The following is a 27,456-nucleotide window of genomic DNA, read 5'->3' as shown; positions in this document are numbered from 1 at the left end:
CCGCCTAGCCAGCCAGATCAGCCGAATCAACCCTGGCGATCAATGGGGTGACAGATGTCGCAGCCAGATCGCCCTCACATCCGAAAGAACACGCTGGAGCATGCGGTATATAAACCTGAAGAGATTTTTAACTTTTTGCATAGGTCTACTTGTTTGTCTAGTCGGATCTCTAAAAGTCACTTTAAAGTCTTAACCTAACTAACACTTAAATGATCACTTAATCCCTAAAATTGCTAAAATTGGTGCTAAAACGGGCTTAATTTGGGGTTGTTTTCACATTATCCAGCATGCCTTGCAGGTGGGAGGGGCATGCTAAATAGTGCCGTGTCTATTGGTGAAATCCTCCGGAGCCTCGCCCACCGAGAGCGCCTCGGGCGGCCCACGGGTTCCCTGGCTGCAGACCGCTTGCTGGGCGCTTTGTGCGGTTCTGGTCACTCCGAGCGGACCCAGGTCTGTCTCCCTTCTGCCGCCCCCACCTGCCCTTTCCCCTCGTCTTGTTTCTCCTGGCTCCGAGCTTCTCACTCTCTCTCCATCCCGGAACCACCCCGCATTCATCCTATTCCTGTCTTCCTGCCCCGGTCCTTTGCGCCCCCGCCCCCATCTGGGCAGACGGGGGCCCCTGGGCTGGGGTGGGGGTCTTGTTTGGCTCGGTGTGCGTATCATGATTAACGCGCTCTATGGAGTCGGCAACCCTGGGTGGAAGGCAGGGTCGGATGGTCCCCGGGGCGGGCCGCATGGGCTGAGCGGCCACGCGGAGCGCCGGGAGCCTATCTCGGCCGCCGATCGGTGGCCTGGGCGCACCCGGGGCTGGGGGGCCCGTGTCCGGGCGGGGCGGGGGCGTGCAGGATCCGGGGCCGCCACCGCGGGCCTGCCCACCGACGCAAGTCTTACGGACAGTAGTAATCCTCGGCCTCCCCACCTCCCTGTTGCTGTGAGGCTCAAATCTGACGCGTGTGAAAGTGAATTTTTGCAGAGGTTCCACGGGTGTGTACGTCTCCTCCGCGGCCCTTGGCGTCTGGACTGTGAAGGCCGAATTTGGGAAATCACAGATTTTCAAGGTCAAAGTATATGATGTTCTGATTCTGTGAAGTCCCGTGCTGCTAGTACAGATAGATGTCTTTACAGCAAATGGCCCCAGCTTCCCAAGATCCAGAGTAATAAATCGTAACGATATGAAACGGTATGAAAGCCAAGTGTTTTGTTTTTTTTTAAGTTTTAAAATGGTGGTCTGTTTTTATTGAGTGAGGGAAAACGCAATTAAAAAAACGAAAACAAAATCCCTTCCCTTCCAACCACCACAAAACCCCCCAAACAGTTTTCTGTGCCAAAATCCTGAATATTCATTTAGCGCCTGAGCTCTGGGCTGAGGACTCGAAATTGAGGCTGTTCTTTTGCGAGGAGCTGCTGCGTTTGTTTTTCAGAAAACCTGAAAGGCCATGATGGCTACGAAGCCCAAACTCCACTATCCAAATGGACGAGGCCGCATGGAATCCGTGCGATGGGTTTTAGCTGCCGCTGGAGTCGAGGTACCCTACCTCTATGCTGTTTCTGCACAGATTTGTCCTACAGCGTTGAGACTTGAGGGAAACGTCAATGGCGGAGCCCTGTCCTCTCCCACTAATATTACAGATCTGCTTCAGTGAGTCAGAAGAGTCCTTCCCCTCAAGACTTTTTCTTTTTATAAATGGAGTGTAGTTGATGAAATTGTATTTAACTTCCAGCTTTAATCATTGGCTTCTGATCTACCACCAGTAGATATTTATTAATGAGGAGAAAAGGAACGAACCTGCAATTTGCCAGTTAACAGCCAGAACTTTTGTGGATATAGAATCTCTAGGTGAATTTCGTATTTATTCCAGTGGCTTCAGACTGGCAGCCTTCCTATCTTGTCTGCATTCCTTCCTGTATGTTTTGGCCCACAGTGGTTTTGGTCTTGTTTTTGTTCTGTTCTTGTAGCTTCTTGTTTATGGAAATTTTCAAATACGAGCAAAGATAGGACATTGCCATGAGATCCAGGTACCTGTCACTCAGCTTCAACAACCATCAGCTTTATGCTAATCTTGTTTCACCTATCTCCTCCCCTCTGCTTGCTTTGTTGGAATATTTTACGTTTCATCTGTGAGTACTTCAGTTTTGCTCTCTAAAAGATGAGCATTTTAAAACATAACCACAATAGCATTATTGCACCCAACAAAATTAACAACAGTTCCTTATTATCAGCTAACAATCTGATTGTCAAACAGGCCTTGTTTCAGTCTGGATCTAAATCAGGTCCACACATTGCATTTGATTACATTTCTTTCAGTATTTAAAAAAATCTGTAACATTTCCTCTGCATTTAAAAAAAATAAACTTTGCATTTTGAAATAATTTCAGATTAATAGAAAAGTTCTAAAGATAGTGCAGAGTGTTCCCATGTAACTGTCTCTGTCTCCCTTAATGAAAACATCTTAACCACATCAAAACCAAGAAATTAACATTGGTGCATAACAAACTACAGACTTTATTCAAATCTGATTGGTTTTTCCACTAATGTCCTTTTACTGTTCCAGGATCCAACATTGTATTTAGTCATCATGTTTCCTTCGCTTTCCTCCATCTGTGACAGTTTCTTAGTCTTTCCTTTATTTCACCACCTTGACGGTCTTGAAAAGTATTGGTCAGGTTTTTTGTAGAATCCTCCACATTTTGGGTTTGTCTGATGTTTTTCTCATGATTAGACCGAGTTTGAGGAAAGAAAACCACGGAGTGAAGTGTCCTTATTACATCATATGAGGGGTTACAGGACATCATGAGTCGTCACTGGTGCAGTTAAGCCTGGTCACTTGGCTCCTTCATTCATCAACTAATTTTCCCTCTGTTCTTTGGAAGAGAATCATTAAATTCAGCCCACACTCCCAAGGATGGGAATTAAGCTCTACCTCCTGGTATCTGCATTTAGAATTCTTATGTAAGGAAGATTTGTCCCACCCCCATTTATTTATTTATTCCATCATTTGTTTATATCAGCATGAATTTAAGTATATTTATTTTATCCTTTCGATTAAAATTCAATAATACTTTCTTTTGTTGCTCACATAGTTCCAGCTTTGGCCACTGAGGCTCTTTCAGGTTGGCTCTTGTGTCCTTTCCATGTAGCCCTTTTTACTTTTTCTTTTTCCTTCAACATTTTCTCACTTTCTGACACTCCAAGATGCTCCAGGCTAATCTTGTATTTTCCTTGCCCTAGCCCTAGTACTTCTCCAAAGAGCCCTGGTCCCTTTTATTAGAAAATGGTATTAGCAGCCAAGATCTGGGTGCCAAGTGTCTGCATTTGTTTCTGGTGCCATTTGTGGAAGAAACTGCGTTTAGAATGCCCCTCATTCTGGATTTGGCGGCTTTACTCTCATTTTAACATGTTCTGTTCTCTATATTTCCTGTAAACTACTAGTTGGATCCAGAAGTCTGATCAACTCCAGGCTCCTTTTTTTCTTTCTATCTCTATTTTTTTTTTTCCTGCCAGACTGCGGCAGAGGGGATACTGCGATCATATTTCTCTTGTGCGACATCCGGGGTGCATGACGTCTGCCTGTCTCATTTTCAGCGTTGCTGAGTTTGATCAGTGTGTTTCTGTGACCTTAGCCTGTTCCACACACTATGAAGTTTCCTCCATCACCCTTTCAAGTGTCGTTTGCAGCCTTGATCATCACCATTGTTAGAGGTTACAAAATGGTGATTTTTCTATTTCTATCATTTCACCTAAATTTACTAACTGTGATACTCTTGTAAAGAGTAATTGTTCACTGATTACTTAATTACCTCGAAGTACAGTTCAAATAAGAAAAGCAGGATAGATGCTTGATTCTGCCACTTTTATCAATTTTCAGAATAATGAGTCGTTACCCTAGCAGCCTCCAGAGGTGACAAATGAGGGTTGATGGGTTTGGGGTTTTGTTTCTTATGGTTGGTTTGGTTTGGTTTTGGTTTCCTTACCTATCGTTATAACTCACCACACAGTGTTTTTACAGTTTTCTAAATTAATCGATATCATTTTTATATACAAATTCTGATTTCTGACTTCTCTTGAGAAGTTGGAAGATCTGATGATCCTGGGGCCTCATTTCCATAGGGCAGCAGCTGCTGCTTCTGAGTAGGGACGGTCCCTAGAGATGGACCTTTCTAGCCTGCACAGTCCCCATCATTCCCTATTGTCTCAGGACATATTTTCTAATTGTGTTAAGAGGAAAGCGGAACAATTCTTGGTCCTTTGATCACCTGTCACCTGTCTAACCCCTGTATGCTTCTGAGTTTGCAATTATCTAATAGGTTTTGAAGAGGGTGTCTTATATGAGTATGTACTAGAATCCCTTGTCAAAGCTCCTCTTCCCTAGCTTCATTCTGCCCCTCCTGCTCTGCTGTGAGTCAGCATTCTTGGCTACAGTCATAGAAACCCAACCCTAAGTAAGAAAAACAAAAAGGAACATGGGTCATGTGATCTACCTACCCTCAACCAGGCAGGCAGGTTGGGTACAGTAATTAGCCCAGCGTGGGTCTCAAGCCCACTCCTCTGACCAGGGTGGAGGGAGCTAGGCTGGCCTCCTTCACGAGGGCTGACCACGTGGTTTGCAGGAACAATTCCCAAAAGGTGGTACCAGGGGTCCCTTTCCTTTCTGTGCCCAGTGACATTTTCAGCTACATTTGTGCTCAGACAGATCTGAAACAGGAGGGCCAGGCTGGCAGCCGCTGGGTGGGTTCATGATTCCCAGGGTCACGATGTCGGTTAGAAGCTGATGTGTAAAGCACACGCATCCCAGTAACTAGGTACCTCGCACCTGCCGAGAGACAGCCTGGCCTAATTCAGGGCGTCGGCGTCTTCCATCTCACGCGCGGTTCGAGTCCTCAGACCTTGCTCCGTGCCGGATGCTGCTTCTCGGCTGCTTGGAGCTTCGTGTGCCCAAAGACCACCCCCCCCCCACCCCGAACCTGGTCAGATCCTCCTTGTGGAGAGGGGGATGAACAGTAAAAGAGAAGATGTGAAGGCCACAAGCTCCTCGTTCAGGACTTCTAGGCAGTTCACTTAGAAGAAGGGGGCGTGCGAAGAGGGAGCGCGTGGTGTGGACACGGGCGCTTCTCCAGGGATCCCAGCGGGAACGGCACCCCATCAGGGCACAGAGACGGCTGATGGCGTGGATGGAAGCCACACGCTGTCTGTCTGTCCTTACAGCCCGGAGCAGCAGCCAGACAGTCGCCAGCTCCCCCAAGCTCTGCCTGGGGACTTTTTCCCTTCCTCCCTCTCCTACCCTCTAATCTCCTGTTCCGGTGCTAGATTCTTCTTACAGACCAAGTTTTATAAAGTTTGACTGAAGAGAGCTTCTCTAGTGAGAGAGAGCATGCATTTTGCTACGTGTTCCCAGAAGTCAAAAACCAGAATCGGAACAATTTGGAAGGAATTAAAAAAAAAGTTTTTTTAAATTAAAGTATAGTTGATTTCGGGTGTACAGCAAAGTGGTCCAGTTATATATATCTTGCACATTATTTTCCATTATAGCTTATAACAAGATATTGAATATAGTTCCCTGTGCTGTACAGTAGGTACTTTTGTTTATCTATTTTATATATAGTAGTGTGTATCTGTTAATCCCAAACTCCTAATTTATCCCTCCCCCACCCCCTTTCCTCCCTGGTAGCCATAAGTTTGTTTTCTATGTGTATGAGTCCGTTTCTGTTTTGTAAATAAGTTCATTTGTGTCATTTTTTTTTAGATTCCACATATAAGTGATATGATATGATATTTGTCTTTCTCTGTCTGACTTACTTTGCTTAGTATGTTAATCTCTAGGTCCATCCATGTTGCTTGGAAGGACTCGTTTTTTTAAAATGTACATTTCTGGTCTCTCCCAACTACTGGATGTGAATCTCTGAGGGATGAGCCTAGAGACACACACACACGCTTTCCCATGTGCTTTATAAATGATTGTGGTCATAAAAGTGTGAGAGCCGTGGTGCAGAGGGAACACCACCAACATCACACCTGACCAGCTGGGCATTTGGACAAATGCCCAGAACATTCTTGCCCTGAAGTTACTGCTTCCTGGGCCACAGATGGAGTGCCTCTAGGGACACTGAGGCCCCCTCCTCACACGGGAGGACGCTGGGAGTAGGAGAAGCCATGCCTACACATCCTGATGCCCGTTGAGGTGGAAGAGAGAATGGCCATGTCTATGCTGTCAGCTCTGCCCCTCCTGGGATGATGGAGCAGCGCAGGGAGAGATGCTGGTGGGGAACCATCTGGGGACTCAGTGGGCATGTGAAGGGCATCAGTACATTAGCACGAGTTTTATCTATCACAAGAAAAGAAACTTTTCAGTGTTTTTCCCCGCCCCCCCCCAGCCTTTTAGTTTGAAAACTTGAAAACCTACAGAAAAGTTGTAATAGTACAGTGGACACCTTCTAACTAAATTGACTCGTTGTTAACATTTTGCCATGTTTGCTTCCTTCCCTCTTCTCTCTCTGCTTTATTTATTCTTTTTTTTTTTTAACATCTTTATTGGGGTATAATTGCTTTACAATGGTGTGTTAGTTTCTGCTTTATAACAAAGTGAATCAGTCATACATAAACATATGTTCCCATATGTCTTCCCTCTTGCGTCTCCCTCCCTCCCACCCTCCCTATCCCACCCCTCCAGGCTGTCACAAAGCACCAAGCCAATATCCCTGTGCCATGCGGCTGCTTACCACTAGCTATCTACCTTACTACGTTTGTTAGTGTGTATATGCCCATGACTCTCTCTCGCCCTGTCACAGCTCACCCTTCCCCCTCCCCATAACCTCAAGTCCGTTCTCTAGGAGGTCTGCGTCTTTATTCCTGCTTTACCCCTAGGTTCTTCATGACATTTTTTTTTCTTAAATTCCATATATATGTGTTAGCATACGGTATTTGTCTTTTTCTTTCTGACTTACTTCACTCTGTATGACAGACTCTAGGTCTATCCACCTCATTACAAATAGCTCAATTTCGTTTCTTTTTATGGCTGAGTAATATTCCATTGTATATATGTGCCACATCTTCTTTATCCATTCATCCGATGATGGGCACTTAGGTTGTTTCCATCTCCGGGCTATTGTAAATAGAGCTGCAATGAACATTTTGGTACATGACTCTTTTTGAATTTTGGTTTTCTCATGCTTTATTTATTCTTAATCACTTGAAAGTAAGTTACAGACATCAGCATGTATCTCCCTGTTAAGAAAGAAAGAAATAATTGTCCTAATAACTGCAATATCATTGTCACAACTAAGAAAGTTAACACTAACTTTACAACATCTAATATACAATTCATATTCAGAAGTTCCCTCTCGTCCCCCAAAAGTCTATGTAACTGTTATTTAACTATTTAGCAGTTATAACTGCCCCTCCCCCATCCAAGATCTAATCAAGATTCAGATATTTGGTGGTTATTTCTCTAGTCTCTTTTCATCTATCAATAGAACAGAGCCTGCATTTTGTTCATTTCTTCCCTACCCTTCACTTAACAGAAAAGGAATGTGTGAAGGAGGAATTGACTCTCTTGCATGAATTTCTGCCAACAGACGTAAGGGATCAGTTATGTGACTTGGAGGCCAAATGACATAAAGAATTATCAGAAGAGGGCTACCTGGCTAAAGTCGATTCCCTTTTAAATAAAGGTTTGCCCTTGAGAGCAGAATTCATGCTTTTGGTCGGGAAGAGGATAGATGGCTAGGAAACGGGAGCCAGACAAGTGGTGAGGACCACAGAGTGGGAACAGCAGAGGCAGAAAGTTCCCCAGACCAGTTTCCAAACCTTGCACATCCTGGAGGAGCTTAGAAACAAAACAGGCCATTTATGTTACAGAGTGTCCCACATCCTGGATATGCCCCATTTTCACCTTGCAGTTTGATCCAAGTGAAATCGGTTGGTGAGCTCTTTCTGCAGTGGTGCAGTGTCCTCACTGTGTCACAGCAGGGAGCACGTGATGTCTCAGGATGTCCCCCAGTGGGGAGCTGAGTTTGACCACTTGGTTAGTTGGATGGTGGGATCTCCAGATCTGCAGAGGTGTTTTTTCTTTGTCATAATAAGGAACTTGTGGGGTGACACTTTGAGATTGTGTGAATATTCTATGCCCCATGACCCAATGATTTCAACATCCATTATGATCCTTGTCAGAATCAGTTATTACATTATAGGGTGAAAATTGGTGATTTTCTAATTTTATCATTAATTAGGAATAATTCTACATTAATTAGTGCTAATTCTGTAAAAGAGAGCTTTTCTTCTCCCTTTTTTTTTTTAGAATCATCATTTATGGACACAGGGATTTTTTTGTTGTGTTCTAATCCATAACTGATATCACTCTTTTCGATATTTAAATTGTCCCAGATGTGGCTAGAGAATCCCTCGGGTAGGGTCCTGCATGCCTTTGCTTTTGACATACCCGTTAGTCTTTGAGTACGTCCTCACTTTCTGACATAACAGAGTCAACCTTTGCTTCTGGGAGTCCAGTGATATTTAGAAACAAGATGTGGGTACTGAGTATGCTCTTTCTCTCTGCTTCTGAGGCAGTTTAACTTGGTATTTTCAGTCCTGAACCTGGAATGACATTTCGCTTCTTTTTTTTGGGGGGGTGTCTCTTTGAATTTAGTTTGATGAAGACTTTTTAGAAACAAAAGAACAGTTGCAGAAGTTGCAGGATGGTGAGTATCAAAATGTATTGCTGTCGGTAATGCTGATTTTCTTTTCTAAGAACCCATATTTACGTGGAAGGGCAAAGATACTGCTGCACTAAGAATCCAGACCAGTATCCTAAAACCAGACAAGCAAGAGGAAACAGTAGCCGAAATTGCCAGGAAGTCTCTTCGTATTCAGTAGTTCTATAAAAGCTGGCGAAAGGGAAGGAGCCAGTTCCTCCCTCTGTCCCAGTGGGCAGCCCTTCTCCATCTCTCTCTCCTCCCCCGCCCTCCTCTACCTTTCCCCCCCTTTCTTCCTCTCCCTCATCCCCTCCCTCCTCATTTTCCACCTCCTCTGAATTACCTGAGGCATCTGCACCTGCTTGAAGTACGCAGGTAAAAGTCACCATTTACACTGGGCTGCTTTCTGAAATAAGTACAAACAGGTGTGACATCAGTGAAAGGCCCCCTTTTAACTCCTGGTCACACCTCCCCCTCCACACCCAGGCCCCTGTAAGCATCCTCCCTCCCGGCCATCAGCAGGATCCTGAGGCCCAACTCAAGGCTCCTCGGAGAGGGACCAGCTCTGCAGGGCTGTGACGCCCCCGTCATGAGTGACACTGCCTGGCGTCACTAGGCCTGTGCTGAGTACATATCTCCCCTCGACCCGCATGCACCCCCAAGCCTTGAGCCCCCCCAGGGCTGGGCCGTATGCTATACTTGCAACTCTCCCCGACATTTGGTGTGGGGAAAGTGTTTGAGACAGGCTTCTTGAAGAAAGCAGTGGGTTACTTTTTGACCAGTGACAGCGTACTCGGTGGTAGGTGGACTGTGGTAGTGGACACCTGTACGTGAGTATCAGCTGGTGACTTGGGTTTCATGATCAGATTGTCAAAGCAGTGCAGTCATAGAACATTCTAGAGCGATGGGAATGTTCTGTTCTACAATGGCCAGCGCAGGAGCCACCAGCCACATGTGGCTTTTGAGCACTTGTAATGTGTCCAGGGCGACTAACAAAGTGAGTTTTAAATTTTTCAAAAGTTTGATTACTTTAGAGTTCCCTGGTGGCCTAGTGGTTAGGATTCTGGGCTTTCACCGTTGTGGACCCAGGTTCAATCCCTGGTCGGGGAACTAAGATCCTGTAAGCTGTGCGTTGCAGCCACACACCAAAAAATTGATTAACTTAAATTTAGGTTTAACTATACACACGCTGCTTACTGGCTACTGTATTGGCCAGCGCACCTCTAAAACAACGTCTTCACTACACCTCCCCTACCCTTTGTCACTGGAGCTAGGTGTTTTTCCTGGGGTGAAAGTCAAAAGGGAAGATTTGGATCAATGCTAGTTTTCGGGCTTGTTTTATGGCTAAGTCTGCACCCCTGAATGAAGTGGGGGGAGCTTTACACTAAGGCTGTGATCCCACTGTCCCTTTTCATTCAGCAGGGCATGTTTTGATGGGGGTGCAGGGAAGAGATCACTTCTAACTCTGGGCTTCCATTCCCAGGTAACCACCTGCTGTTCCAACAAGTGCCAATGGTTGAAATTGATGGGATGAAGCTAGTGCAGACCCGGAGCATCCTCCACTATATAGCAGAAAAGCACCATCTCTTCGGCAAAGATCTCAAGGAGAGAACCCTGTACTGTGGCCCCTCTGGCGTGTTCTCACTTGTCCACTTACCGATGCTTAACTGATTAGTCGTCCTCTACAGCACACCCGTCCACTTCATGTCCTGTATCGTTAGTGGGAACAGGGAACAAAGCCCCAGAAAGGTCAAGACCAGTTAGAAAATCAGTACAGAGAGTCTGAGTAAAATGAGAGAAAGGAATTGAGTTCAGATATTAGAGCCTGTTTCTGGGGTGTGGTGTAGGTTTCAACACGTTTAAATGCTTTGATAGTTTTTTTTTTTATACCTTTCTTGCAAATGTATTATCGCTGAGTATTAGGAATAGAAAGCTGCTGTGACATTCAAGGCCCAGGATACTGTGCACTGGATGATAATTTGAACTCAGAGCCTGGTCCCTGTACCTCCTGGATCATGACCCAGGGCAAAGCGTTACGCTCCAGTGTCCTGATGAGTTTCCAGTATGGTGGGGATAATAACAGCATATTCCTCATAATGCCATAGGATTCAATGAAATATCGGATAGAGAGTGTTTAGCACCGTGCCTGGTACACACCAAGCATCCTATAAATAATACCCACTATTTTTACAAATGTGAAGCTCCACCCGCCCCAAGCCCGGGTGCTGGAGTGGGGGCGGCAGAGTAGGGACCAGGAGAGAGGACATTCGTGGCTCTCGTGCTTTGAGATGCGTGACAGGTTTTTCTGAAAGATTTTTCTGAATCGCAGCTAGAATTGACTTTGCATCTTGGCTCTAAAGGGACAGGTGGAGATGAATGCTTCTTGGTGCTTAAGTTGCCAGAGCCTTAAGAGAAAAACACTCTAGATGCTTAGTTGTGGAAGCCAATGAGTTCAAAGAGAGGGGTGACTGAGAAAACGTTCTTTTGTGTTTTGAAGGATTGACATGTATGTGGAGGGGACCCTGGATCTTCTGGAACTGATTATCATGCATCCTTTCCTCAAACCAGATGATCAGCAAAAGGAAGTGGTGAACATGGCCCAGAAGGCCATAATCAGATACTTTCCTGTGTTCGAAAAGGTAGGTGGCAGTGAAGCCTGTGAACACGGCATCACCAGACCACAAACACCCCTTTCTACTCAGGCGGAGTAAAGCTGAGCCCTGCTAGACCAACCTCCTGGAATCCTGAGGGCTCACAGGTGCCATCGGCACAAAGCCAGGATGTCTTGGAGCCTCCCAGACTCTTCCAGAGTCTTCCATGTTTTCTGGGGAAAAGATGGGCTCACCCATGTGTGCGTTGTCACTGCTTACATTAGCCAGGTGCCACCTCGTGCACGATACAGAAGAGAAGAAACCACCTACTTCATTCATTCTTTCGTCATCCTACCTGATAGTTTGGTATAAAGAGAAGAACCATTGCTGTTCTATTTCTCTTCCCTGTGCTCTTTTTGTTTTCTCTTTTGTTATTTCTTGTCTCATTACCGTATCTGTTTTTCTGAGCTTCAAACTCCTCCTCTCTTTTCCTCAACTCAGAGGGACTATTTTAAACGCTTTAGTTAAAAACCAAGAGAATGTGAAAATCTGGAATTGGCAGACTTCCTCTGGCCATTGATGTGGAATTAGATGTAAGAAGGAGGAGAGATATTTTCTGAGTGTTTCTGTCCTTGGTTTCGTAGCCTCTTTTTTTTGTTTAGTTTTTTTCTTTGTTTTTTTTTTTGTTTTTTTTTTTTTGCGGTTCGCGGGTCTCTCACTGGTTGTGGCCTCTCCCGTTGCATAGCAACAGGCTCCGGACGCGCAGGCTCAGCGGCCATGGCTCACGGGCCCAGCCGCTCCGCGGCATATGGGATCTTCCCGGACCGGGGCACGAACCCGTGTCCTCTGCATCGGCAGGCCGACTCTCAACCACTGTGCCACCAGGGAAGCCTGGTTTCGTGGCATCTTGCCCATAGGCAGTTTGTGAATGTAAAATACGATGATGCAGAAATGTGCTGGGACGAGGGAGGAACAGGTGCCTTGGAGAAGGGTCACTGCCAGTTCCTCTGTCCCTGTGGCCCAGACTGTGTCAGGGCTCCACCGAACATATGAGCTAAATAATTGTCACCTTCTTTTTCCCGTAATGAAATAGAATCACAGAGAGACTGGGTGACATGCCTAAGTCAGGAGCCAGGACTGCAACTCTGGACTCTTCGTGCTCTCCCTGTCTGGCTCCAGTAACTCTGTTTGATTTGGAGTCATATTAGGGTCCTGGTCACACACACGTAAACACATACTCACACTCATGGGCATCCGCAAAGGGCATCTTCCCTGTTCTACCACTGTCCCTTGCCCCTTCCCGATCACCGTCTATGCCTATGAATCTCTGCACCTGTGTTACTCTCAAAATGGGAGTCAGGATGAACTCTCATTCTTTCAATGTTCCCTGTCTTAGAAGATGTGAAAGGAAGCCTGCTTTTTTACTGTCATGTCTAGTTTATGACTGTGAGTCCTGACACACAGAAACACAGAACTGGCAAATGAGATCAGACTCCTTGGACAGGACCAGTGGCTTACGTCTTACATCACTCCCCCTGAATGCATCAGGGCTAATTCTTTTCTGTAGATACATTTATGGGATAGAGGTATCCTTTTAAAGCCCTGGATGCTAAATCTAGAATTCCTAGTTCCTTCCCTTTTTTAGGGTCTCGTTCTGATGTGAAGCAGATACTTAAGGATGCTTTCATTTCTGCACCTTTTTTGCTCTCTCCCTCTCATATGGGGAACTTCTTCTTAGTTGATGTTATTCGTAACAGGATAAAAGGACAAGGTTGTAGTTTCAGCCCTTCTCAGATACGGCACTGATTCCACAGCTTCATCATTTTCTCCATCTCAAGTATTATAACCAATGTAAAATGTTTATACCCTGCAGGTTTTACGGGGTCATGGACAAAGGTTTCTTGTTGGTAATCAGCTGAGCCTTGCAGACATAATTCTACTCCAGACCATTTTGGCTCTAGAAGAGAAAATTCCTAATATCCTGTCTGCCTTTCCTCACCTCCAGGTACATAAAACAACGTTTGAGAAGATTGGCCCAGAACTCTTAGGCCTTCCTTCGATATCTGTTGTTTGGTAGGCTGTGTATGTGTGTGTGTGCGCATGTGTGTGTGTAATTCTTTTAGGTTCTAGTTAGTAAAATGAAATGAAGGTGCAGACTTGAAATTGGTTTTCTGGTTCCCAGACCCTTAGAGCTGAAAGATCGTTTACGTGTGAAAGAAGTTGTCCCTCGGTATTGTTGCATGACTAACACTCTTGCAACAAACTCCATACACAGTTTGCCAGTAGGGACCTGCTGTAGACGTAGTTGTAGGGACCAGGGGCTGCTCATCTGCTTGTGCTGTATGTGCTGACGGGAGGACCCGAGAGTCACCGTCAAAAACAGCCTCGTCATCAGGGTGTGGCTCCCTTTCTCAGAAATAACATGGTCTCAAATTGGAAATTTTGGAGTCTGAATTCTGAGAGCTAATAAGAGGCACCCTAAACATCACCCCAGAGGATTCTCACCATTCTTCTTCCTCAGATTCCAAGGACAGACTTTTGTGCGTGACTCAGTTTATGTTTCGATGTTATTCTTGCAGGATCGATCATAGAATTTAGAAGCAGAAAAGGGCTTTAAAAAGCAAGTTTCATCCAATGCCTTCAATATATTGAATACATATGAAGAAATAGAGACCCAGGGTAAAGACGTCAGCAGCCTGATGGCCTCGTTAATGGGTATCTCAACTTTGTCTAGAATCTTAGCCTTTTATCTCCAAATGCAATGGGCTTTCTTCTGTGCTGGTGGGTTGGCCCCTTGGGCCAAATCAGGCCTGCCACGTGTTTTTGTATCACTCTTGAGCTAAGAGTGGTCTTTACATTTTTAAATGGTTGAAAAACTATCAAAAGAATAGTGATACTTCCTGACACATGAAATTATGTGAAGTTCGAATTTCAGTGTCCGTAAATACATTTCATTGGCACAAAGCCAGGCCCATTCACTTATGCGTTGTCTAAGGCTGCTTCTGTGCTACCACAGCAGAGGTGCGTCGTTCTGATACAGACCATGTGGCCTGCAAAGCCTAGAATATTTACTAACTGGTCCTTTATAGAGAAAGGTTGCCAACCCCCTATAAAGACCAGATGGACACATCTTTGACCAAGTTATCAAAAGCCAAGAGAGACACACGCTAAATCTCCAAAGAGTAGCAACACATATACTTTAAAAAAAAATTTTTTCCCAAGTGTAGTGAACATCATTTGGACATACTAATGAGGACAGCAACCACCGGTTAAATACATAGACCCAGAAAATGAGAACAGAAATCTTCAACAAGGCAAATAGCCATTATATAGTTTAGCTCTCTGTTCCTTTCTTCCTGCAGGCACAGATATGGGCTTTTTTTTTTTTTTTTTTTTTTGCGGTACACGGGCCTCTCACTGCCGTGGCCTCTCCCGTCGCGGAGCACAGGCTCTGGACGCACAGGCTCAGCGGCCATGGCTTACGGGCCCAGCCGCTCCGCGGCATGTGGGGTCCTCCCGGACCGGAGCACGAACCTGTGTCCCCTGAATCAGCAGGCGGACTCTCAACCACTGCGCCACCAGTGGCGCCACGAGATGGGCATTTTAAAGTTTGACTTTAATACCAATAGATCCCTGAAATGGCCCAAGGACCTGTGGACATTTTCCATCCATGATGCTAACAATTTGTTTTTAAATCCCAGGTACTTCTGTGTAAACAAATTTAATACCTGAACAGGTCAAGTATCAATATTAAAGGACTTCAAAATCTAACACCAGATCTGATTAAATTAAAGGGTCACTCTTGCATTGATTAAAGGGGGAAAAAAAAGTCAAAAGTCACAAAATTTTTATTATACATGACATGTGTAAGCCCCAGGTAAATCTTGAAACGATAAATCCTTTGGAAAAAGCTTCTAATTATTGGTAATAACACAAATAATACAAATACCATAATACAAATAGTTCAAATAAGTAATAAGAAGAGAAGATTGTCATATTTACATAGAATTAATTGACATAATCATTAGAGTTTTTGTTAATATTAGTGATATATGTATGAATGTTTGTATGCCTGCTTAATTAAGGCTGTGCTTTGTACATAGTAGACATTTAATAAATAGTAGCTTTTTAAATAAGTGACCTCTTTATTTTGAAAGATTTTGTTAGAATACTTATATATGATGGATATACAGTTCTTTGTATAGTTCAGAATTTTCACCAGATCAAGTGGATTTTTCTTCTTAATTACTGAAAATTGGTAAGATTTGACTCTATGAATGAAAAATAAGATTTTTTGTCTTCCATTACAGTTAACGTGAATATCTGGTATCTGATAACTGAGCCCTTGGCTACAAAAAAATGCAACTGGCCATCTTTCACACACAGCCAGAAAGAGGATTCATTTGTTAATAGGAGTAAAACTGTCAAGGCAGCTGAATCCTAAAATGTAACTTGTACTATCTGATGAATTTTTAAAACAATTTTATTTAAGTGACTTTTATTTAAATGCATTTTTTCTGAGATCAATACATTTAAGGTACTTCCTATGTCTTTTTCGTCCTTCCTTTTTTCATGTAAGCAAGTATACTCCTATCCTAAGTATCTTTTTTATTTTTCTGTCTCTGAAAAGAGTTCACATCTTGGTATGAACTGTGAGATTTGTATAGAGCCTGGCCTAGATTCCAGCCACTGTTGGCAGAGATTATAAATGATCATACCAAGATATCAGACCCTAAACAGGTGCTGGATGACAGTTCTATTTGGATCTCTATAGCAAATATTTATTGAATGTATTCTGATGGACCATTTTGGGGTTTTTTTTTTGTTTACTTTTTTGTTGAAGCATAGTTGATTTACAGTGTTAATTTCTGCTGTACAGCAAAATGACTCAGTTATACACATATCTATTACATTCTTTTTTATATTCTTTTCTATTGCGGTTTATCCCAGGATATTGAATATAGTTCCCTGTGCTGTACGGTAGGAACTTGTTGTTTATCCATTCTATATGTAATAGTTTGCATCTACTAACCCCAAACTGATGGGCCATTTTGCACCGCCCTATTTTCGTAGAAATGAATACCTTTGCTTTTAGCCTTGAACTTTTGCGTTTTCCCTTTGCAGGAGTTCACAGTGAAAATAAGTAATATCCCTACAATTAAGAAATTCCTTGAACCTGGCAGCAAGAGGAAGCCTCCCCCGGATGACATCTACGTGAGAACCGTGTACAACATCTTCATGCCGTAGGACAGCAGCACGGCCGTGAGTGAGCGCTGTCCCCCAGAAATCGCTGTGTCCACAGTTGTGTCTTAATTGAAGCCAGGCTGCCGTGATCCAGCTCTGTCGTGGTGCTGTGTATATTGTTCCTAAGTTGGTCTTTCATGTCAAGGAGATCTCTTTTAGAAACATCAACCTTTTTTGTCCAGTGAGTGATTGTTACGGGACCTCTTCTGAACACCTTTTTGGAGGGGCTGGCATTTAAGTTAGATCTGCTCTGTCTACTCATTTTCTGGGAACAAGGATGGGTAGGACTTCATGTTGTCCCCTGAGCTTCTTTTCTCCTCTCCTTATCCCATTCTCAACCCCCTCCAGTCTCTTCCTGTTTTCAGTGTCTAATAACAATGGAATTCACTAGATAGTAACTCTCCTCTGAGCTATAATAATAATAGATCCATGGTAGTAATGAATGCCATTGATATTTGCCAAAATAAAGGATTTACAATTCATTGCCCTGCTGCTAGAATTTTTAAATTAAATCGTTTGGAATACATTCACATGGTTCAAATATCAAAAAAGTATAAAAGGCTATACAGTTGGAAGTGTTCTTTTCAGCCCTGTCCCCCCAGTTTTCTTTGGTTCTGCTCCCTACAGGCAAACATCATTATCATTTGTATAATCCTTCCAGTTATATTTGACACAAGTATAAGAAAATATAAATATATTTAACTTTTGTCCTCTTACTACCCAAATGGTTATTTGGAGGCTTCTAATTTTTTGCATTTCAGAACTAAAAGTATGGCTTATTAATACTGCTTTAAACATGTGTTGACTTACATCTCAAATATGAATTGAGCACCTGTTATGTGCCAAGCATGGTGCCAGGAGACAAAACCTTAGATCAGAGGCCTAGATCAGAATATTTTGCTTTAGAAAAAATTCACCACGCAGTAGGCAAGATAGATGTGTCAACAGCAGAAGTAATTTTAGAAAAGAAAGAATTGCCGCTTTAAGAGTGTCTAATAATTAGGAATTTAAAAACGGGAAAAAGGCAAGTGTTTGATCCACATCTCATAAAGTGGACACACTCATTCCTTACTACAGGAGGGATTTTTGCCCAGATGTGAAAAACAGACAGTTGCGAGGTGATCCTTAATGCCTGTCCCAGTCAATGCAAGCCCCTCAGGGTTTTATTAGAGGAAAATGCAACGCAGACGTGAAGATTGTCTTCACATTTTCACAATGCAAGCACTCTGTCGTCGCTCTAATATTTAGAACTACTAAAGGAGCAGAGGCAGGGCAGCAGGTGCACCACCGGACGGGCCCGAGGAGCACTGGTGGTCCCGGCTGATGTTTCCGCCAGCCTCCTGGGAGCAAGAGAACAAAAAGAAGAAAATGGGGATGGGGATGCAGTAAAGAGTCTCACCTTCCCCAGAGACAGGTCTGGCCTTGGCTTCTGGGAGGTGATCTCTAAGCCTTGGAACCTCTCCTACCATTTTGGTGGGATTTTACTATCCAGAGACACGCCCGATAGGAGTATCTCTGTTTGTCCGGGGCCCTGGGCCAGCCAGATAACAGCTATATGATTTCAGGTGTAGGCTTTGAGCCGCACCAACAACATGATGTTGGGCAGGGGCTCCGGGTCATGTGGGGTCAGCTCCACTCTGGAGGGGCTGGAGACAGATCAGCCACGTGGGCGGTCAGTCATGCCCACACGATGGCGCTCCTGTAAACTTCTGCACTCAGACGCGGGTGGGCTTCCCCAGTGACAGAATTCTGTTGTCACACATGCTTGTCAGGAGGAGTTAGCACTGTCCGTCACTCTGCAGAATGAAGACCTCTGAGCGCTCCGAGCCTGGAACACTCCTGGACTCTGCCCTGTGCATCTCTTCCCTGGGCCGATTTCTATCTGTATCCTCTCCGTGTAATAAACCGAAGCTGTGAGTAGGACCGTTTTCTGTGAGTTCTGCGAGTACTTCCAGCAGATTACCAGACCTGAGGGTGTTTGGGGGACACTCCCTGAACCTGCAGTTGGTTTCTGAGCGAGGGCGGGCTTTTGGATTACTCCTTCCAACTCTTCAGGGAGGGGAAATGCTTTACACGCATTTGGAGATTAATTTACACGTGGGAACCAGACATTGACGTGATTACACCGAGGGGTCTCTATCATTGAGTTTTATGGGACGGCAGGAAATTTGAGCTAAGACCGTTTGGGCGGGATTTTACTACCCAGGGCCACTGCCTGATACTATTACTCAAGGGCCTGCTGTGTAGACTGTAAGCCGTAGTGCAAACAGTGCTTTGGGAGTTTTAATTCTCTTAGACACAAGAGGGCCCTCAAGGCTGGCTCTTTGAGAAAACAACCAGGGAGGAAGTTGGCTTCTGCACTGAATTGGAGGATTAGAGAAAATAAATAGGACAGGCCAAGCTGCTTCCTCTGAAGACAGGTTCCCACGTCTTTCTGCTCACGGTCACCTGACCTTAAATTGCGCAGTTCACTTCCCACGTTGGAAACAATCTCCCCTTCCCCATCCTGCACAGGTGGAGTCCCCCAGCTTTTGGGTCCAGACCCTTTAGTCTCAACACCCTCCACCCTCCCATCTTCACGAGCCACCGGACTCCGGTGAAAGAGCAGGCGGTCAGGCAGCGGATGGTTGTCCTCAAAGACGTCAGTGTGTTGAGCGTTCAGGAATGAACTAGGTAGGACCCGTGAGGCCGGGAGCCGGAGCAGAGGGCACCCACGAGGCTCACCGGCTAGACACCACAGCAGCTGAGCCAACGGGGTAGAAGTGCACGCCTTCGTGGGTCCTCCAGTGTCTGCGACAAAAGGGGGAGCTGGATGGGTGTGGGGCTCTGGTGTCTGACAGAGGAGGACCTGCAGCGCCTAATGAGCCTGGGACCCAGCCTAAGCCACTCAGAGGGGCTTTGGCGGACTGGGTGCCTGAGGGAACGCCTGACGCTCTGGACCAGGTGCCTGGGGGACGGGGCGATGCATGGAGGTGCCAGGCTCCTGGGGACGGGTCAGCAGAAGGGGGATTCTAGGGGGCAGTGTCTGCGGCAAACAGCCGCCAGCCCCAGCTGTCATACCTGCTCATGTTCCCTCTTTCCAGAAGATTCCATGGTGGGCTCCTTGCTCTATTAGGCGCCAACATCCCCACCTAAGGGAACCCTCTGATCACGAACTCTGTAGCTCACCCCACACACTCCATACCTCTTTTTCACCACCCTATTTTATTTTCTTCAGAGCACTCGACACCCCCCGGCAATCTTCTCTGTTTAATCAATCTGTGTCTTTATATTTAAAGTGGGTTTCTTATGGAAAACATAGAATTGGGTCTTAAGCCACTCACAATAGCCTCTGTCTTAAAATTGGTGCATTTAAGACATTCACATTTAAAATGATTATCGATGTAGTTGCATTAATCTCTACCATGTTTGTGGCCGTTTTCTACTTGTTGCCCTGGTTCTTTGTTTCTCCCCCCACCTTTTTTTTGTCTTCCACTCTTTTTCTGCCTTCTCTGGTTTTATTTTATTTTATTATTATTTATTTATTTATTTTCACACACACTGTATTTTATTTTTTCAAGAGATAAATAAACTGACACCAAGCATTGTAAATGGATGACCACAACAAAAGCAACAATGATTGCAGTTACCAAACACGAAACACACTCACACTGTCATAATATTGACATTCAGTCCAGTAATCCCCCACGGTAACAGCTCCTTTACTTTGCAGTGCTTCTCTGGTTTTAATTGAGCATTTTATATGATTCCATTTTCTCTCCTCTCTTAGCATGTCAATTATAGTTGTTGTTTTTTTTGTTTTTAAGTTTTAGTGGTTGTTCTAAAGTTTCCAATATGTTTATGCAACTACACTAAGACCACTTTGAAATAACACTATACCACTTCACGGGTAGTGCGGGTACCTTATAACTATATTCCCAATTCCTCCCTCCTACCACTTATAACACTACTGTCGTAGATCTCATTTATTCATAAGCTATAATCATGTGATATATTGTTACCATTATTATTTTGAATACACTGCATTTATTTGTTTATATATTTATACTGCCTATCTTCCCCAACTAGAATGTAAGCACCACCGATGACACTGGGTCTGTCATGCCTACCATTGTAGACCCAGGGCCTAAAACGGTACCTGGCACAGAGTGGTACTTAGTAAATATTTGTTGAATGAGCTAGTGGAATCTTACTTTCTTCTTACTTGAGTATCCTGATGCTCTATCAAATACCCAAACAAGGGATGTAAAGTGAAGCCCCAGAGGTGTGTACAAACTGGAATGCTCATTGGCCAATCCCTTGAGGGGGTGGAGATTTCAATTAGAATGGAAAGGGTTATAAACCCTCACTTAATCCACCCACAGCACCCCAAGACAAGAGCCAGGAAAAGCTAAGGTTAGTGGTGATGTTCTTATCCACTCTTTTTGGCCTTGGTTGGACAGTTTTCATGGCCAAATTTGCAACTTGTAGTTAGCGGTTGTTTTAACTTTATGGTTAACTTAATGACTATTATTTCTAAACTTGTCTATATTAAATAAAAGGCAGAGATATTTTTTTCTTTCGAGTCGATACATAAATGAAAACGAGATGCAAATGTACATCTAGACAAAACCTTTGAAGACTTTCATTGCTTGTGCATGAAATGTGCATAATATCATACATTAAAATGCCCCCCACACTGTGTCGCACGTTAAATGTAATTTTAGAACTAAGTATGTAAGAGTCAGGTGGTGCTTCAGTTGATAACACGCTTGGTAGAACTTAAGCATTTATTAATTCTTGAGCCATTACATTTTTTTCCTCCTCTGCCAAATCTCATGTTTTTGGACACAGTTGGAAAGAACACAGGCATCACCCACTCTGTGCCAGGTGCCTAACGGGTAAACTCAACCTCCTGCCTTCGTCGGATGCTTGGAAGATTCCGTCCAAATGATGTGACACTGGGGTCTTCCTCTGGGGTCCTGCCTCCCCAGGGGATGGCACCAACTTGAAAGCAGGAGTATCTAAGTCAAGTCCAGGCACAAATTTTTCTAGGACTTGCTCCAGTCTTGAAACAGCAGTGGGCCATGCAGTGGTTCACTTTGTTTATTCTCCAAGCAACCTGGGGTGAAGTCTCCTTCTCGGCTCAGCTGTATTTTTCATTTAAGTAAGTTTGTTAGCCTTGGGGAGATGTCAATATGAATCAATCCATTAGACCCTAACGGAAAGGAAATTTCATTTCTATAACTGAAATATAGGGCTCTCCACAGAAGAGGCTTATTAGCATGTGAGCTTGGAACAGAACTACCTCCCTAACCATCCTATTACGTAAGTAACCCCTACTCCCTCCCCACCCTGGAATAGGGTTCAGTTGTTTGTGTCTTAAAAATAACATGTAAACACTTGAGCTCTTTTTCCCGGGGGGCTAGTTCCCTGTAGGATACTTTCCCTTTGGTAGCATGTCAAATCCAACTAATTAATATGTCAAATCCAACCAAATAAGTATTTTGCTAATATGTCATAAATAGAAAAATAGAAGAGAAATCATTCATAATCAATTAAATGTGGCCTTTCATCAGTATCTTATAGTTTTCTGCATACAGGCCTTTTGCCTCCTTATGTAGGTTTATTCCTAGGTGTTTTATTCTTTTTGTTGCAATGGTAAATGGGAGTGTTTCCTTAATTTCTCTTTCTGATCTTTCGTTGTTAGTGTATAGGAATGCAAGAGATATCTGTGTATTAATTTTGTATCCTGTGACTTTACTAAATTCACTGATTAGCTCTAGTAGTTTTCTGATGGCATCTTTAGGATTTTCTATGTATAGTATTATGTCATCTGCAAACAGTGACAGTTTTACCTCTTCTTTTCCAATTTGGATTCCTTCTATTTCTTTTTCTTCTCTGATTGCCATGGCTAGGACTTCCAAAACTGTGTTGAATAATAGTGGTGAGAGTGGACATCCTTGTCTTTTTCCTGATCCTAGAGGAAATGCTTTCAGTTTTTCACCATTGAGAATAATGTTTGCTGTGGGTTTGTTATATATAAAACAAACAAACAACAACAAAAAAAAACCCAATCAAAAATGGGCAGAAGACCTAAATAGACATTCTCCAAAGAAGACATGCAGATGGCCAACACACACATGTAAAACTGCTCAACATCACTAATTATTAGAGAAATACAAATCAAAACTACAATGAGGTATCACCTCACACTGGTCAGAATGGCCATCATCAAAAAACCTACAAACAATAAATGCTGGAGAGGGTGTGGAGAAAGGGGAACCCTCATGCATTGTTGGTGGGCATGTAAATTGATACAGCCACTATGGAGAACAGTATGGAGGGTCCTTAAAAAACTAAAAATAGAACTACCATACGACCCAGCAATCCCACTACTGGGCATATAAGCAGAGAAAACCATAATTCAAAAAGACACATGCACCCCAATGTTCATTGCAGCACTATTTACAATAGTCAGGACATGGAAGCAACCTAAGTGTCCATCAACAGAGGAATGGATAAAGAAGATGTGGTACATATATACGCTGGAATATTACTCAGCCGTAAAAAGGAACGAAAATGGGTCATCTGTAGAGATGTGGATGGACCTAGAGACTGTCATAACAGAGTGAAATAAGAAAGAGAAAAATAAATATTGTATGTTAATGCATATATGTGGAATCTAGAAAAATGGTATAGATGATCTTATTTGCAGAGCCGAAATAGAGACACAGACCTAGTGAACAATTATATGGATACCAAGGGGGAAAGGTGGGGGTGGGAGGAATTGGGAGATTGGGATTGACATATATACACTATTGATACTATGTATAAGATATATAACTAACGAGAACCTACTGTATAGCACAGGGAACTCTACTCAGTGTTCTGTAGTGACTTAAATGGGAAAGAAATCAAAAAAAGAGGGGATATATGTATAGGTATAGCTGATTCATTTTGCTGTACAGTAGAAACTAACACAACAATGTAAAGCAACAATATTCCACTAAAAATTAATTTTTAAAAAATGAGCTGTAATGTTAAAGCTATACTGAAAGTCTTGGTTGTGCTGTTAATATTGTTCTTTCAACTTTAACATATTCTTTCTCTGAAACATTATACACTTAAAGCTAGAATAATGCTACCTCTTTCCAAACTGGCATATTTAAATTCTGTGGGGAATACAGGATTCTCTCGGAGCATTTTTTGTCTTGGTGACGGATTTTGATCTTGCTGGTTGTTACGAAGCTAGGCAGTTCTTATCCATTGGAGAAGCCAGAGTAAATGTCAAGGATATTTCTAGTGATAATAGATTTAGAATTGGCATCTTGCACAACATTGTAAAGCAATTTGACTCCAATAAAAAAAAAAGAAGAAGAATTGGCGTCTTGTATTTTGGCCCCAAGCATCTGCTAAAACTGGCAACTTCTTAAGTTAATCCCTTAAAACTTCCGTTATCTAGAAAATTCAATAAAAGCCTGCTTTTTACCTAACTGAAATTAAGAAAAATGTGCATTGTTTTGCCTAAATTATCCAGAATGACTGTTAACATTATCAGTAGAATTTCACCCCAGAAGACTGGCTGATTTCCCAACGTGTGTGTTCAGCAGATAGGAGCACAGGGCGAATGAATACAAGGGAAGAGAAATAAGACCAGAAAGATTGTTAAAACTGGAGGAGACGAAGATGATCTAATTCTGAACCAACTCCTCATTTTAGAGTTGAGGAAACTGACATCTCTTCCAGACCTGCCCAAGGCTGGAACCTACACACCTGGTACTTGGTTAAACCTGGGGATTGGAGGAGGCCTCGCATCTTAGGAATTCTTCTTTTAAAGGGGGTCAATATAAATGATCCAACATCGGAAACGTACTTATAATTCTCCCTCATTCCTCTCCCCTTCCCTTTCTCTGTTCTTAGCCTCATACACTCCTGCACATCACAATTTGCTCAGCCTGCTTTTTTTTTTAGTTATTTTATTTTTTGGCTGTGTTGGGTCTTCGTTGCTGTGCGAGGGCTCTCTGTAGTTGTGGTGAGTAGGGACTACTCTTCGTTGCAGTGCGCAGGCTTCTTATCGCGGTGGCTTCTCTTGTTGCCGAGCATGGGCTCTAGGTTGCACGGGCTTCAGTAGTTGTGGCACGTGGGCCCAGTTGCTCCGCGGCATGTGGGATCTTCCCGGACCAGGGCTCGAACCCGTGTCCCCTACATTGGCAGGCGGATTCTTAACCACCGCACCACCAGGGAAGTCCATCAGCCTGCTTTTTAAACATCAGATTCTGCACTTCGTGCCTGCCCAGCAGACCCTGGGAGGACCTGGGGCCACACACTGAGCCCCAGGTGTAGTTTAGTTGGGTTCTCACTCTAGACCTGGTTTCTCAAACTCGATTTTAGTTACAGGCACACCTTGTTTTATTGTGCTCCGCATATACTGCGCTGTTTACAAATGGATGTTTTGAGACAACACTGCTTCAAGCAAGTTTCTCAGCATCATTTTTCCAATCAGCATATGCTCACTTTGTGTCTCTGTGCTGCATTTTGGTAATTCTTGGGGTATTTCGAAACTTTTCATTATTATTCTATTTGTTATGGTGATCAGTGATCTTTGACGTTACTACTGCAAGAAGATTATGACTTGCTGAAGGTTCAGGTGATGGCCAGAATTTTTTTTTAGCAATAGTGTTTTCTAATTAATATATGTACATTGTTTTTTTAGACATAATGCTATTTCACACTTAATAGACTACAGTATAGTATGAACATAACTTTTACAGGCACTGGGAAACCAAAAAAATGTCAAGTGACTCGCTTTATTGCAGTATTCGCTTTATGGCTGTGTTCTGGAACTGAACCCACAATTTCTCTGAGATTTGCCTGTGTACAAGTGAATCACCTGGGGAGCTTGTGAAAAATGCAGACTCTGATTCAGTAGATCTGGCCCAGGGACTGAGATTCTACACTTCTAACAAGTTCCCAGGTACAGCTGGTGCTGCTGGTCCAAAATCACACTTCTAGAGAATGCCTTCCGCTCCTTTTTGAAGCAAAATTGACTTTTTTCTCACATGTGACTATTGCTGCAATCTGGAGATACAGATACGTGAGTGTGTGTTTGTGTGTTTGTGTGTGTGTGTGTGTGTGTGTGCGCGCGCGCGTGCCATTTTTTGATTCCTTACTATGTTCAGCAATTTGCACACATCACATTTCCATCACTAAACAAATGAATTAGGAACTATGAGGAAACTGAGGCTGAGAGAGGTTAAAAAAACTTGCTCAAATGAGAGGGAGAGCTGAAATTTGGATGTAGGTCTTTGATTTTCCTGCTACCCAGAGCCTAACTCAGATACGTGTTCTTCCACATTTTCTAAAAGATATTTAAAATTTTTTATTTTATCTGCTCACATTTTTGCCCACTGGTTTTTTTTTTTTTTTTTTGGCCCACTGTTTTAATTGTTGATTTTTGTTTTTATTATTGATATATAAGAGTTCTTCATATATTCTGGATGAGTCCCTTTATCAGATATGCTTTACAAATAATTTCTCCCAATATTTGGCTTGCCTTTTCTTTTTCTTAAAAATGCCTTTTAAGGAACAAAGTTTTAAATACTGATAAGTGCATTTTTCAAAGTTGTGGCTTATGCTTTCTATTTTTTATCAAATAAATCATTGCTTGCTTTATGGTCACAAAAAAAAAAAGGAAAAGAAAGAAAAAAGATTTAGGGCATGTTTGTTACCCAAGGACCACACTCCCACAATCCAAGGGTTTTCATGCCATTATGGCTGCTTTCTGTCCACCTTGCCTTGGGCACCTGGGGCTCTGGGTGGGGCCATGCATACCCCTGCTCATCTCAGGTAAAGCTGCACCCAGGTGAAGTTCGACAGCCTTCAGAGGTGGGGTCTCATTTTCCAAGGTCTAAAGTTTCATGCGCGGAGCCTACTTGGAGAACCAGGTGTGTTTAATTCAGGACAAACCTGTCTGTCAAGGTCAGTACAAAAAGCAGAGTTGAAGAGGTGGGCGTGAGTTTAGACTCAGCTTGACCCCCTGGGTTCTGGTTCTTCTAGCAGCTGTGTTCTCAGAGTGTTTGCCTTTTGGGTGAAATCCAGAAAAAACTCCTTTGTTCCCGGCTCTTCGTTTCCCACGGGCAGAATGAATATTTCCGTTGCACCTGTTCTTTTAAGCTTTGACAATGTACTTTTTTTAACAGTGAGAACTGGGTTTACTTTTTGAAGCATAAACTTGGTCCTCTGTATTACCAAGCTGTGGTTTATCCTAATCTTTGTTTAAATTCATTAGAGGTCAAGGAAAAAGGACTAAAGGACTTGGTTTAGGCCCTTAACCTATTATGCCATGGGGCAGGGAAGGGAGGGGCTGAAATAACCAAACATATTTATATATATCTATTCTGTAATACATACCTATTCCTGTAATACTATATTATGCTTTTATTAAACACTTATTTCATTCTGACTTACCTCTTGGTAGTGTGGTTATTCCCATCACCAGATAGAAGGTTTGTAAGGTTTTCGATGACAGGAACTGCATCTTATTTATCTTTGTATGCTTGGAGTGTCCAAACCTACAACTGTAGCCAGAGAAGGAGCTCCATGAATGTTTGATGTTGAAAGAAAGAATGACAGATCCAACACAGAGATCTTAACAAATGAAGAAACTTGTCTCTCAAAGTGGCTCACTGAGGTAAAAGCCACTGTGTGTCGGGGATAACATGGGGTTGCTTCTGTAGGAGGTGGAGGAACCATGCCAAGATCCCTGCCTCCCAGGAGCTGGCCGTCTCCTTAGGGTCTTGCAGTGCTGAATCCCGGGGAACAGTTGGCTCTTGGCTAGGGTGTGAGACTGAAAAAGATATTGGGCCCCTCCTCTGTCTCTGCTATTCTAGTTCCTCCTGGGCGGGTTTGGGGTGGGGACTGCAGTCCTGCTGAGACTCCATCGTTCACCTGGGAG

The 27,456-nt window shown here is 43.5% G+C and overlaps 1 protein-coding gene across 3 annotated transcripts; it reads left to right on the top strand.

Annotated features, from left to right (window-relative positions):
- The first annotated feature begins 337 nt into the window (after positions 1-337).
- Positions 338-26,964, top strand: GSTA4 (glutathione S-transferase alpha 4). Of its 3 annotated transcripts, none has more exons than XM_060308969.1 (8): positions 338-450; positions 1,422-1,526; positions 8,640-8,691; positions 10,169-10,301; positions 11,183-11,324; positions 13,150-13,281; positions 16,401-16,538; positions 18,323-26,964. In XM_060308969.1, the coding sequence occupies exons 2-7, from the start codon at positions 1,437-1,439 to the stop codon at positions 16,521-16,523; spliced, it is 672 nt and encodes a 223-aa protein (XP_060164952.1). In that variant the 5' UTR covers positions 338-450; positions 1,422-1,436; the 3' UTR covers positions 16,524-16,538; positions 18,323-26,964. The 3 variants fall into 3 exon arrangements, with proteins under 3 accessions (XP_060164952.1, XP_030726329.1, XP_030726327.1); XM_030870469.2 differs by having other exon boundaries at positions 18,293-26,964; XM_030870467.2 differs by lacking the exon at positions 18,323-26,964 and having other exon boundaries at positions 16,401-17,002.
- The last annotated feature ends 492 nt before the right edge of the window (positions 26,965-27,456 follow it).

Source organism: Globicephala melas, chromosome 11 (genome assembly GCF_963455315.2).
Source record: "Globicephala melas chromosome 11, mGloMel1.2, whole genome shotgun sequence".
Classification (NCBI taxonomy): domain Eukaryota; kingdom Metazoa; phylum Chordata; class Mammalia; order Artiodactyla; family Delphinidae; genus Globicephala; species Globicephala melas.
Note: the sequence above shows the minus strand (reverse complement) of the source record. Positions and strands in the feature narration are given on the sequence as shown.